The following is a 12,117-nucleotide window of genomic DNA, read 5'->3' as shown; positions in this document are numbered from 1 at the left end:
GTTACAGCAGAAAATTAGGAGAACCCTCACAGAAATTCACTCCCATGTAGTTAAATTTTACATCAAAGGCAATTTATTACAGGTTAGGTAATGTTAAAAGATCCAAACTTTATTAGTACCATCCTTAGAGATGTGCTACATTGAAGTGCATTTCAAATGATCAGTGGTTGTACTCAGCAAAGTTGCTTTCAGGGAAATGGGTATAGAAAGACTATTTTAAATATCTTTAAATGCGAACCAGTTTAACAGAGCTAGCTCACAGAGGAAGAAACAATCACATCAAATTTAGTCACTTTAAACAGTAGGTTATTACTAGATGTGTTTGAAACACGATCAATGTCAGAGGTATTTCATTTGTTTAGGTAACAGAGAGCGCTGCAAGCACGCCAGGCATTTGCAAACAGCTGTCTTCCATCTGTGGTCTCACTGGTCTAATCTAATCATTCATGATTTCTTTCACACTCCCCATGCCTTTTTCTTCCTCAATTACTAATTGCACCTGATGTGACCTCCTCAATTGGCCTTTTGCTGGAAAGGGAGCAGTGACCCACTGAGAACTATGGTCAACTACTTCACCATCACACCACAGAAATTCTCCCAGCACCCTGCCCCGATCATATATAGTTCCTGCAACACAGAGGCAAAGCCATGACTTATCATTTTAACTTTACAAAAGCAGGAACAAGAAAGATATAAAAGTTATTATGGGGGTATAGGGTATCAAATGCAACTCATTTAAACTTTCAAGGTAGATAACTCATGAAGCTACACCCAACTTAGTTGTAGATCCGAAAATCTATATTTCACTAATGTTCATACAGTATTTTAATGTCACTCTCAAAGTTATCATTGCAAACATCTCCAATGATCCAGGAGTTGCTTGGGAATCTGCTTCTATCCTGTACCAGTAAGAACATTTAGTGGAGACTGCTCTTTAAGTGGCGTAGACAAAAGGAAACTACAGGCACCAAAGAGATTCAAAGATTTCAGCTACACAATTTTAGCTACAATTTTCCTGGAAAATTGGGTAGAATATATAATGGACAGCCAATCTGCTACTTCCCATTATATTCCCCCAAAGTTGAAAGTTTTGCCCTACATGTGGTAACCAAGAAACAAAATTAAAACTAAAATGAACATGGCAGGAGCACGCCAATCTTGAAGGAGACACTTGCAATAACGTAACATCGGAAACTAGGGAAATTGGAGCAAAAGAAACCCAATAACTGGGTCTGGACCTGGAATTATCAAGACTTCATCTTGAAATAAATTAGAAAACTTCTCTCATCCTATTGATTTATGGGGAGAGGCAAAAAATGGAAAACAACATGCATTGTTTTCCCATTTGAGCAGTTAAAACAAATGAGAACTATTCTAATTATATTGTTTGATTTTAAGGTACCTTTACAATAGGCTACTATTGTTCTAATTTGGAATGATAGATCAACTGCCAAGTTCTCTGAAGCCATTAGCTCAACTCCCTGACACCATCTTTTAGAAGTTGAAAGACCCTGTCATGTGATGATGTTTTCATTTTTTGTCATATATTCTAGCTCTTAAAAAAATCATAAAATCAGCTGTGCACTTCCCAAACATTCTCACATACTTAGAAGTGTTCTCATTAACTGCTACTTTCCCTCAAAAGTGACAGTAAAATCACACTGTTCCTTCCAATTAGGCAAGCATCAAAGCAATTATAAAAGATAATATCTGAAAATGAATTAAATTGCTGTATTAATACTACTAATCAGGCCAGAAGGGTTGCTACATGTCAATGAATTAGTTGTCCAACAAGCCAAACTATCAACACTACTGAAGAAACCATCGCAACCAAGTTTGGATGTTAGGAGGAAGCCTCCTCAGCAGACCAAGGCAGCCTGGCTGTGCATTGCTGAGGAGGTCAGCACAAGGTCCATATATGCACGCTCATGGATCCAGTGCCGAAAAAGGCTTAATGATCTTGTGCGAACATCAAAAGCGAACATCACACTTGCCTTCAATCTGCTTCCCTTCTCTTCTCATCACCAGCACTCTGTGTTGTAAGCCTCCTCCTTCACATTCCACCTTACCCTTACTTCCCTTGCACCCTTACCTACTCCAAGCTTTAGTGTGTGGAGAACCATTGGAAATATTGATTATCCCAACTTCCAAAAGACCAAAGCAGCAAACCAAAAGGAAAACACTGCCATCACTGTAGTAGATTTGCTTTATTAGTATCCAGCAACAGAAATAACATGCTGGTAGGTCAACAGAATACTTCAGAGCACAGGGGTGATGGGTGACTGGGACTTGGTGTGAGTTAGGGCAGCAGAGTTTTGGATGACCGTAAGTTTATAGAGGGTGGAAGATGGGAGGCTGGCCAAGAGTGTGTTGGCATGGTCAAGTCTAGAGGTAACAAAAGCATGGATGAGGATTCCAGCAGCAGATGAGCTGAGGCAGGGGCCGCAGGTTTTCTTCACTAAATGCATCAGGGAACCAGTTAGGCTTTTACTGACAATTCATGGTCACTTTCACTGATAGCAGCTTTTTAATTTCCAGATTTTTTCCCCCAGATTTTGAAAAAAAATCACGATTCAGTTTTTCAAACAGCCATGGAAGGATTTGAACTCATGGGGCTGGATTTTAATTGCCGAGGCGGTTTGGAGTCGAGTTGAGTGGTGGGCAGGTTCCGGAGCCGCTTCTGGCATCTGATTTTAATAAAATGAGCTTGTTGATTTCAATGAGGCGTGCTGGCCAGTCCAATGAGTGCGTCGGGTTAGCTGGCCATGTCTGATGACATCATCATAGCTGCTGCTTTTCAAGCTGCCATTCAGCCCAAGCCTTTCTCTTGTGGATTTCTGGACTCATTAATCTTGATTTAGATGCAATGGCTTATTCCAGAGGCAAGGCAGCTCCTCATTTTAATGATGACTCCCTCCATGTACTTGTGGATGCTGTCAGAGGGCGCAGGGAGATTCTCTTTCCTCCTCATGGCCGGAGGAAGCCTCCTCAGCAGACCAAGGCAGCCTGGCTGTGCATTGCTGAGGAGGTCAGCACAAGGTCCATATATGCACGCTCATGGATCCAGTGCCGAAAAAGGCTTAATGATCTTGTGCGAACATCAAAAGCGAACATCACACTTGCCTTCAATCTGCTTCCCTTCTCTTCTCATCACCAGCACTCTGTGTTGTAAGCCTCCTCCTTCACATTCCACCTTACCCTTACTTCCCTTGCACCCTTACCTATCCATCTCTGTCTCTGCACTGAATCACTTCAGCATCCTGCCTATGCACCCCTTAGACTTGCTCTCACAGTCATGCAGTGACAATAACTAACAACGCATAGGGAGCTAGCTTCCCCTTGGCACCTAAGTCCATCTTCGTCTTCTCAAAACTTTTATGGTAGGGATTCTTTGACACTCACTACATCACTGTGGCTGAAACGTCGCTTGTGTTCCTCCTTGCAGGAAAAGATAGCCCACAATAAGAGGGAGAGAGCAATGACTGGAGGAGGAACACCTACCCTAGCCACATTGGCCAGTGCTGAGGAGGCTGCATACCAGATTAAGCACCTATAGTCACAAGGGGAGTCACTTGGGTGATTTATCTTTATTTTCTGACTGTTCTTGGTTTATTATCCTTTTGTGATGTGATGATTATGGCAAACAGTTGATCGTGTGGCCTATGTGTTCTGGGAAATGGCAAAAGCACATTGAGGGCTCAGGATGACTTGCTTTTGTAATGCTGATGGTAAAAGTGATAGGAAATAACAGGGTATAGCAGAGGTGATGTATGATGTTGGACAAATGTCACCTGCATTAAACAGAGCCTTATGGGTAGCCACCTATGGTTGAAGAGTAAGCTTATTCTAATGTGGCATGGCAGCGTGCATACCCTGCTTGACGGGCAGCAGTGAACTGGAGGGATGCTGCATTGGTCACAACAGGGCATGCAAGGCGCTCCTCGTCCTCCTCCTCCTCCTCTTCCCAGGAAGATCTGCTGAGCCACATGGCTGCTACTCCTCCAATTATCCTCCGATTGCGAGGACCAGGATGAGAGGGCATAAATTTTTCCCATCCCCTTGCTATAGATTTCATTTGAGACAACAAGCTTGCAAGTCGAAGCAGCATGAAATTATTCCATTCGTGTCACACTGCAGATGGGAGTCAGCTTGAACAACCACAAGGTCAGTAGATGTGCAAAATCTTATCCCATATCTACAACAGCAAAGTTGTTGCATTTGAATGTCAGCCATGTTTCAGGGGTGCTTTTAAAGTGCTCCACCAGTGCATACAAATCATGTCCACCAGCAACTTGTCTCCTTGAACCTGGCCTTTTTCTGACAAGTCAGGAAACAGGAGCCTGAAGCACAAAAATGGGAAACGACTATGAAAATAGAATTAGCAAGGCAGTTAACAGGCTCTCACAGAATTCACAGAAACCCCACAGTGCAGATAGAGGCCATTTCGGCCCATCGAGCCTGCACCGACACATATCCCACCCGATCCCCGTAATCCCTACACCAACACATATCCCACCCTATCCCCGTAACCCCATGTATTTAATCCCCCTAACACTAAGGGTCAATTTATCATAGCCAATCAACCTAACCCACACATCTTTGGATTGTGGGAGGAAACCGGAGCACCCGGAGGAAACCCACGCAAACACGGGGAGAATGTGCAAACTCCACACAGTCACCCGAGGCCGGATTCAAACCCGGGTCCCTGGCGCTGTGAGGCAACAGTGCTAACCACTATGCCACCGCGCTTAACTGCCTTAAACACCAACAACCGGTTCCAGTCGGGTCAGTTTGGGAGCGGCTGAACAGACACTCACGAAAATCGGGTGGGGGCGGGATGGAGGTGGATTGGGTGTCTGAAGCCACATTTTCCAATTTTCACTACAGACCCACCTCCAAACCCACCTCCTCAGGGCTAAAAATTGAGCCCGTGTTCTTTGGATCATTAGTCCAGGCCTCTGGATTACCAGTCCAGTAACATAGCCACTACACATACTTTTTTTTTTAAAGGCACAGCATAAAATGTTTCCATACTTTTTAGGTTATACTTTTTTTTTTAAACGTACAGGACTAATAAAGATATTATTAAAGTTACATAAAGGAACATTCTGCTAAAAGCCTAATGAAGAGCTTGAACTCTGAAATTGGTGATGCAGACAGTAAAATGGGTTTTGACCACTACACTAGTCTGAACAGTAGGGACCTTGTACAGAGGATGTTGAGGATTCTGGCCCATTAGTCAAACGGAAAAAGGTCATGAATGTGTTTGGATTTAAATCTATTGTAGCTGTGTCACTCTTATTTCATCAATATCGTGTTTCAGGGGCAATAAAGTTTTCAGATTTACTATAACTGAAAAACATTAGACCGCTTGACCTCGTATGGTAATACAATGTACTGGCTAAGAGAAACACGAGAATATATTGTGAAATTAGAGTTACAAGTTAAAAATGTTAGAGAGCAAAATAAAGATTGGGACTCTCATGTGGGGATAAGGCAAAAGCTGAAATATCATGAACAAACTTTAAAAAAAAAAATTTAAGGTTTTTAAAAAATGCTTTTTATCATAATGGAGAAATTTGACACTCCACAAATATAAAAATTAGTATTTCAAGGCCAGAAATTTGTTTACCAGTCAATACGCTGTTAAAACCCCAGTTACACCTATTCCAACAAGGCTCAACATTTAATGGGGTATTTAACAGCGATATTACTGTGGAAAAGCCCAAGTTTTCAGCAGTTTCACTGATTTCACTGATTGTCGGCAGGGTGGGGAGGGATCCACAGCACAGCCAGTGTCGGAGCAATGAATGACTGACCGCAACTTCAGGATTTCTGCATTTAGATGCGCACGCGCTAAATCCTGAAGTTGTCGTCAGCTTCAGAGGGGTAATGATGGTGAAAGCTGTTAGTCCAGGTGGGAGTCTGGAACTCACTGCCTGAAAGGGTGGTAGAGGCAGAAACCCTCATCACATTTATAAAGTACTTGGATATGCACTTGAAGTGCCGTAACCTACAAGGCTACGGACCAAGTGCTGGAAAGTGGGATTAGGCTGGATAGCTCTTTATCGGCCAGCACGGACAAGATGGGCTGAATGGCCTCCTTCTGTGCTATAAATTTCTATGATTTTATGAAAATACTACTTCTCATATAGCCAACCTTCTAGGTTAAATTGTGAAGTTATAGTACTGTTTTGAATTTCTTTGTCTAGTTTTGGGTTCAAATCCCATTCCAGAATGGAGCACACTATCAGAAAGTTGCAGCACAAAAGGGCGAGATTTGGTTATTCTGAAGGCAGCTTCCGAGTGAGCGGATGGAATTGCGTGGGCGAAACTAGGAAGTCAACTCAGCAGGTTGGAATCTACGATCGCGACTCAATTGAAACAATTAATTTTGACTTCCGTGTTTCGCGTCTCAGGCTGCACAGTGAGAGGGGACGCGCACCCACTGCTGTAGCCATATCTTAGCTATATTTAAAAGGGACAATGCGCAATGATGGAAATTGGAGATGTTCATGATGGATGGTGCACACAGAGTAAGGGCAGCACCCAGATTCAATGGCATATCGTTGTAATTACTGCTGGCTGCGGTCAGGAGCAGGTGGGACATACTTTTCCCCAGCAATCGGAGGAAGAAACCTGTGGCTGTCACCAAAAAGGCGTGTTTGGAGGTAGCTGAGGAGGTGAGCAGCAGTAGCGTTGTGCCCAGGTTTTGGATGCAGTGCAGGAAGTGGTTTAATGACCTTACCCAGGTCAGGAAAAGTAAGTACATTTGCTGATTCAACCACATCTTGTGATTTAAGCCCCACCCCCTTGCCAAGCATTCTTGATCACATCACTCCTCACAACCACTCAACTTTCAGTTGCAGCCAGCCTTCACTTTCTATGCACTTCATCACCTCCCCATTTATCCATCCACTGTTGCCACTCAACCCAATCCTTATGCACAGCATCCATCGGGTGAATACCTGACCTTCACTCACAGGTCTGTTTTTTGCCCCTTGTAGGAGAAGATAGCACAAAATGCAAGGGAGAAGGACAGGACTGGAGGTGGGCCATCACAAATAGTTCAACTAGCAGATGCAGAGTAGGTGGTCCTGGAAATAAGTGACACACCTGCATCCCTTTCAGTTGGAGATGGAGAGACAGGGAACTCGCAGATAATTGGTGACAGAATTACAAATATCTGACACACATATGCTGACTTTATTTCATCAATGACTGAACTATGAGAAGGCTGAGTATGATGATTGTCAAGATTGTGACTTTGCCATGATTAAATCTTATCCCTTTCTTTTATCTTCCAGGGCCTTCACGCGTACAGCATGTGTCGCAGGACATCCATGAGGACAATTCCTCAGAGGACCTCATTCCTACTGAGTGTGCACCATCACAGGACGTACAGCCATGTACAAGCACAAATACTCGCACTTCAATGGGTCCACGCCAGCTTTCTGCAGGTGTTCAACACTGCAAGAGAGGGCCTCTACCCACAGGGGCCAGGAAGATGTGGGACCAGACCACCGAGGCTGTTACTGTCAGCAGTGTCACCCCAACGATCTGGCTCCAGTGACCTCAACCCCAATTCCCCTTTCAACATTTGTCCTACACCTTACCTTCCCTCTGTTACTGACCATCACAGCATCCTCTTGGCCACAATGCTGCAATAAAAGCTACCACAAAGCAAACTTTCCAATCCAACTTTATCCATTGATCCATCCAATATGACATCAAGAAATCAATTCTTATGTATTCCCTTAATGACGGTCTTTTGTGTGCCTTTGCCTATCCTGCTGATGTCATGTAGTGCTAACCCAGTGGCTGCAGCATGGCTGGTGGAAGGCTGCTGACTTCCAGTGGGGGACACTGCAAATGGCCTTGCTGGTTGACCCTGAGGAGCTGGTGGCTGGGAGTGTGAAACTGAATGACAGTTTCTTCGTCATCGTTGTCGTCGTCGTCTGAAATGAGGAAGGCACAAGGTTGGAGTTGTGGTGAAGGGCGGGCAGGAAAGCAAGAGGTGCATGCAAGGAAGAGGATAACTTATCCTTTCAGTCTCCCCGCTGGCCAAGGGCTCAGCCATGACTCTGCCAAGAATGGCCATGCACCGTCTCTTCCACGGGGGCGAGGTGAGGTTAGGAATGGGAGGTATGCCTTGTGATTGGTACAGATTGCTGATAGGTGAATGATGGAGGGTGGGGGGGGAGGGGGTTGGTGGTGGTCGGGCATTGAGATGTGTGAGGCTAGTGATTCAATTGGTAGGAGATGGCTTTTGAAGAGACATTCATTGACCTTGACCACTGGTCTGAGGTCAGTAATGTTGAGGTGTTCGTAGTATTTTTGGGGAAGGGTCAAGGGGAGGGGGGGAAGGAGAATAAAGGCTGAAAAATTTCATCAATTTCCTGCCCTCTCCCACCATTAGCACACCTAAGAAATTTTACAGAACTGCTTTCGAGGCACTCTGCTGAGAATCCGGTTTTAGTTGTTTAAAGTGCACAACATACTTGGATTGCAATTGTAATTAAGATACTCTTCCCAATTCAATGCTGGGAAAGTCCTTTGTAGATAGCAGCTGCAGCCCAAGTAAGGCCTATGGTCACATTCCTGGCCATGACTCCAGAACCAGCTTTAACTTCTTATCGCTATAAGCTTTCCATACAGGAAGCAAAGGAAAACCACAGGCATTCAGGTGGTGAAAGCAAATGAGAGACAGTAGAAAGGAGAAGACAGAGGGAAGTCTACTTGATGGTTAGAGAGCTGGTAAATGGGAAAGGCAGCAGGAGGGAGCATTTTTACAGGCTTCAAACAGATGGTACTGTAGAAGTACACAACATACAAATAAAGACAGACAAACAGACAGAGACAGTGTGAGAGGCAGACAGACAGAGAGTGAGATAGACACACACACAGAAGGAATTACATAAAATAATTTTAAAAACACTTGATAAAGATTCAGCTAATAACAGTATTTTTCTTCTATATGCTCACTAAATCAAAGAACATCACATTGAAGCCTGTTGCTCTATCTAATCTCACAGAAATTAATGCACTAACCTCAAGTGATACTTCCATGTATAAAATGTACTGCATAAATAAACAGGATACTCATAAGGAATCAACAGTTTATGGAAACAATCATTCCAGTCAAAGCAGAAATTACCCACTCATATCTACAGTACTTGCAAATTATGTGATGACAGTAAACAGTTTAATTTCAATGAATTACTCATGACCGGTGTTTATTTTTTTATGTAATCACTTCTACATATCGTTTATTTTACTTAGAAATATCTATTGGATTATATTATTTTCGGGAAGCTAACTACAGACTATTTCTCCATAAACCTACAATAAATATAGTACAATCATTAATTTTCTTGGACAAATGTCATCACCTATCAAAACTTGGAGCATAGTCACCATCTGCACCAACACTTACTGCTTGCAGAGAAGGAGAATGAAACCCACGCATTAAATGACAATGGTATACATTATATACTAAAGCAGGGAGGGATTTCAAGGCATTCATTAATCTAATATTGGGGCTCTGATGCTTGTTAATAAAAGCTCAAGCCTTGCTCTCATGTTGTAACAATGTCATCTGAACTCCTCAATTAGAATACTTCCTTATAATCATTCCTGGATATCCATTGCTCTCTCTGCAATTTAACCAAATATATCTTAGTTTGACTCTCTGGAGAAAAAGAAAACTCTTGCCACATCATTGTAATTCAAGGCTCCCATTAACTGATGAGTACATTTATATTTCATATAATAATACTACTAAAAGAATGTCTATGACAAAGGCCTTGTGTGCACCAAATCAGGTGGTGCAATTCTCATTGTAATAATTGAGTGGTTTTATGAATCCGCATGGGATGTACTTCCCCGCTAACAGCTTTTCTACAATGATTGAGCCTCCACTCAAAAGGCAACTGCATTCATTATTGAAAAAGTGGCATTTTACCTTATGAGGACACATTGATTGTCGTTGCGTTTCCAAAGGCAGCGATAACACTCATTTGCAATGGCAAAAATATGAGGTGCTATTTCACCCAGGTGATACTTGCTGTATTGCTCCATGGTGGTTTTATCATAAAGTCCAGAAATTGGCTTGTAGGGATTCACAGACGCCAAGATGGAGCCTATATAGGTCTAGAAATGAATCAAAACAAAATAGAACTGGTTATTATTCTGTTCTACATATTAATCCATTCACTCTTGAATGCTCGACTGTTAGAATTTAATGATGCTGATAATAAAGCTAATAATATTAGCATAGATGAATATATCGTTTCAGATTGAATTAAGAACCTGAAAATAGATTGAGCAGCTGGGCCAGATGATATCCACCCGAGGGCCCTCATGGAGATGGGACACGTGCTGTGCAAGCCCCATGCCTGTGCTGTGCAAGCCCCATGCCAGTATTTTTAACAGCTCACTGCACTCTGGGACGGTTCCCATAGACTAGAAGGAGGCTAATGTAGTCCCCATCTTTTTAAAGGTGACAAAACAGATCCGGGAAACTTTAGGTCCATTAGTTTGACATCAGCAATAGGAAAGATGCTTGAGGGAATCATTAGGGATGCAATATATGATTACTTGGCTAGAGAGGGACATATAGGGGACACCCAACATGGCTTCAAAAATTATTTGATTATATTTTTTGAAGAAGTCACCAAAATGGTGGATGAGGGATGCCCATTGTTTACTTAGACTTCCAAAAAGCTTTTGATAAGGTACCATAGAAGAGGCTTCTCTGGCTAGAAGGACATAGGCAGAAAGCAGTTATAGGTGGATCTGGATCTGTTTGGAGACTGGTCACCAGTGGTATCCCGCAAGGATCGGTGTTGGGACTGGGACTGTTGCTCTTCGCATTTTTTTTATGATCTAGTTGTAAGATCACTAAAGGTTCCTGAGAAATGCTGTGAACCGATAGCTGGAGTGATTAGGGTGTTGGGGTGCATTCATAAGACAGTTGATAAGACAATGCATACTATTTTGTCTTTGTACAAGACCTTGGTCAGGCCTCACTTGGAATACGATGTCCAGCTTTGGTGGTCTCATATGCTGAGTGATATTGAGGTTTTGGAAAGGGTGCAGAGGAGGACCACTGGACTAATTCCCAGTTTAAAGCATCTTAATTATCAACAATACGATAGCAAAATACTGCGGATGCTGGAAATCCAAAATAACAACAGAAAACGCTGGAAAAACTCAACAGGCCAGGCAACATCCGTGGAGAGAGAAACAGAGTTAACGTTTCAAGTCGAGAACCTTTCGTCAGAACTGGAAAAAAACAGGAAAGGGGATAGATTTTAAAGCAAGTAAGGGCTGGGAAAAGGGGGAGGGGATGAAAGAACAAAAGGGAAGGTCAGCGACAGGATAGAAAGCAGGAGAGATTAAGAGACATTGAGAGATATTCAAGGAACAAAGGATGGCTCTGGATGAAGTGTGAATGGCCCTGGCAGAATGAAGGACAGCTGCCATGCATCAACATAGGCTAAAAGAGCTGGGACTATACACTTTAGAGAAGCATAGACTTAGGGGTGATCTGATTGAGGTTTAAGATGATGAAAGGTATAGATTTGTTTGAGTGGACAGTTTGTTCCCATTAAATAGGTTAGTGAGGAGCAGAAGTCACAATTTTAAAGTTATATAATGCCAGATCTAGGTTAGATGTCAGGAGGCAGTTCTTTCCCAGAGAACAATGGACCTCTGAACAGGCTGCCGGCTTGCGCGGTGGACACCGATTCGCTAAAATTCCTTCAAGCGAGAATTAGACCCATTTCTGGCTAGGGCGGAAATCACCGCTTACAAAAGGTTGGTAATGCAGGGCCATAGTGATCTCCTGGACTAGTTTTAATCAACTATGGGAGTCAGAGAGGAAATTCCCAGATAGTTTTCCCCAAATTGGCCTGGATTCTTATCTGGTTCTTCACCTCTCCCAGGAGATCACATGGTTTTGGGTGGGGTGGAGATTGTATATATTGTGATACACAAGGAATCGCAATTGTGTGGGACACACTGGGTGGACCACAAGGTCTTTTCCTACCCGCCATTGTTCACATGTTCGTGTGAGCAATCACATTGTGATATGATTTTATATTTTGTAAATTA

At 42.9% G+C, this 12,117-nt stretch overlaps 1 protein-coding gene across 1 annotated transcript in view; it reads right to left on the bottom strand.

Moving 5' to 3' along the window:
* Positions 1 to 12,117, bottom strand: part of LOC147117617 (unconventional myosin-X-like) — a 70,261-nt gene that overhangs the window by 24,767 nt on the left and 33,377 nt on the right. Inside the window, exon 3 of the mRNA XM_085989386.1 lies at positions 9,965 to 10,152. Coding sequence (XP_085845512.1) covers positions 9,965 to 10,152 — 188 coding nt within the window. The remainder of the gene's footprint in view (positions 1 to 9,964; positions 10,153 to 12,117) is intronic.

The sequence above is a fragment of the Somniosus microcephalus genome, chromosome 5 (genome assembly GCF_052327205.1).
Source record: "Somniosus microcephalus isolate GS21.2 chromosome 5, FLI_Smic_1.0, whole genome shotgun sequence".
In the NCBI taxonomy this organism is placed as follows: Eukaryota; Metazoa; Chordata; class Chondrichthyes; order Squaliformes; family Somniosidae; genus Somniosus; species Somniosus microcephalus.
Note: the sequence above shows the minus strand (reverse complement) of the source record. Positions and strands in the feature narration are given on the sequence as shown.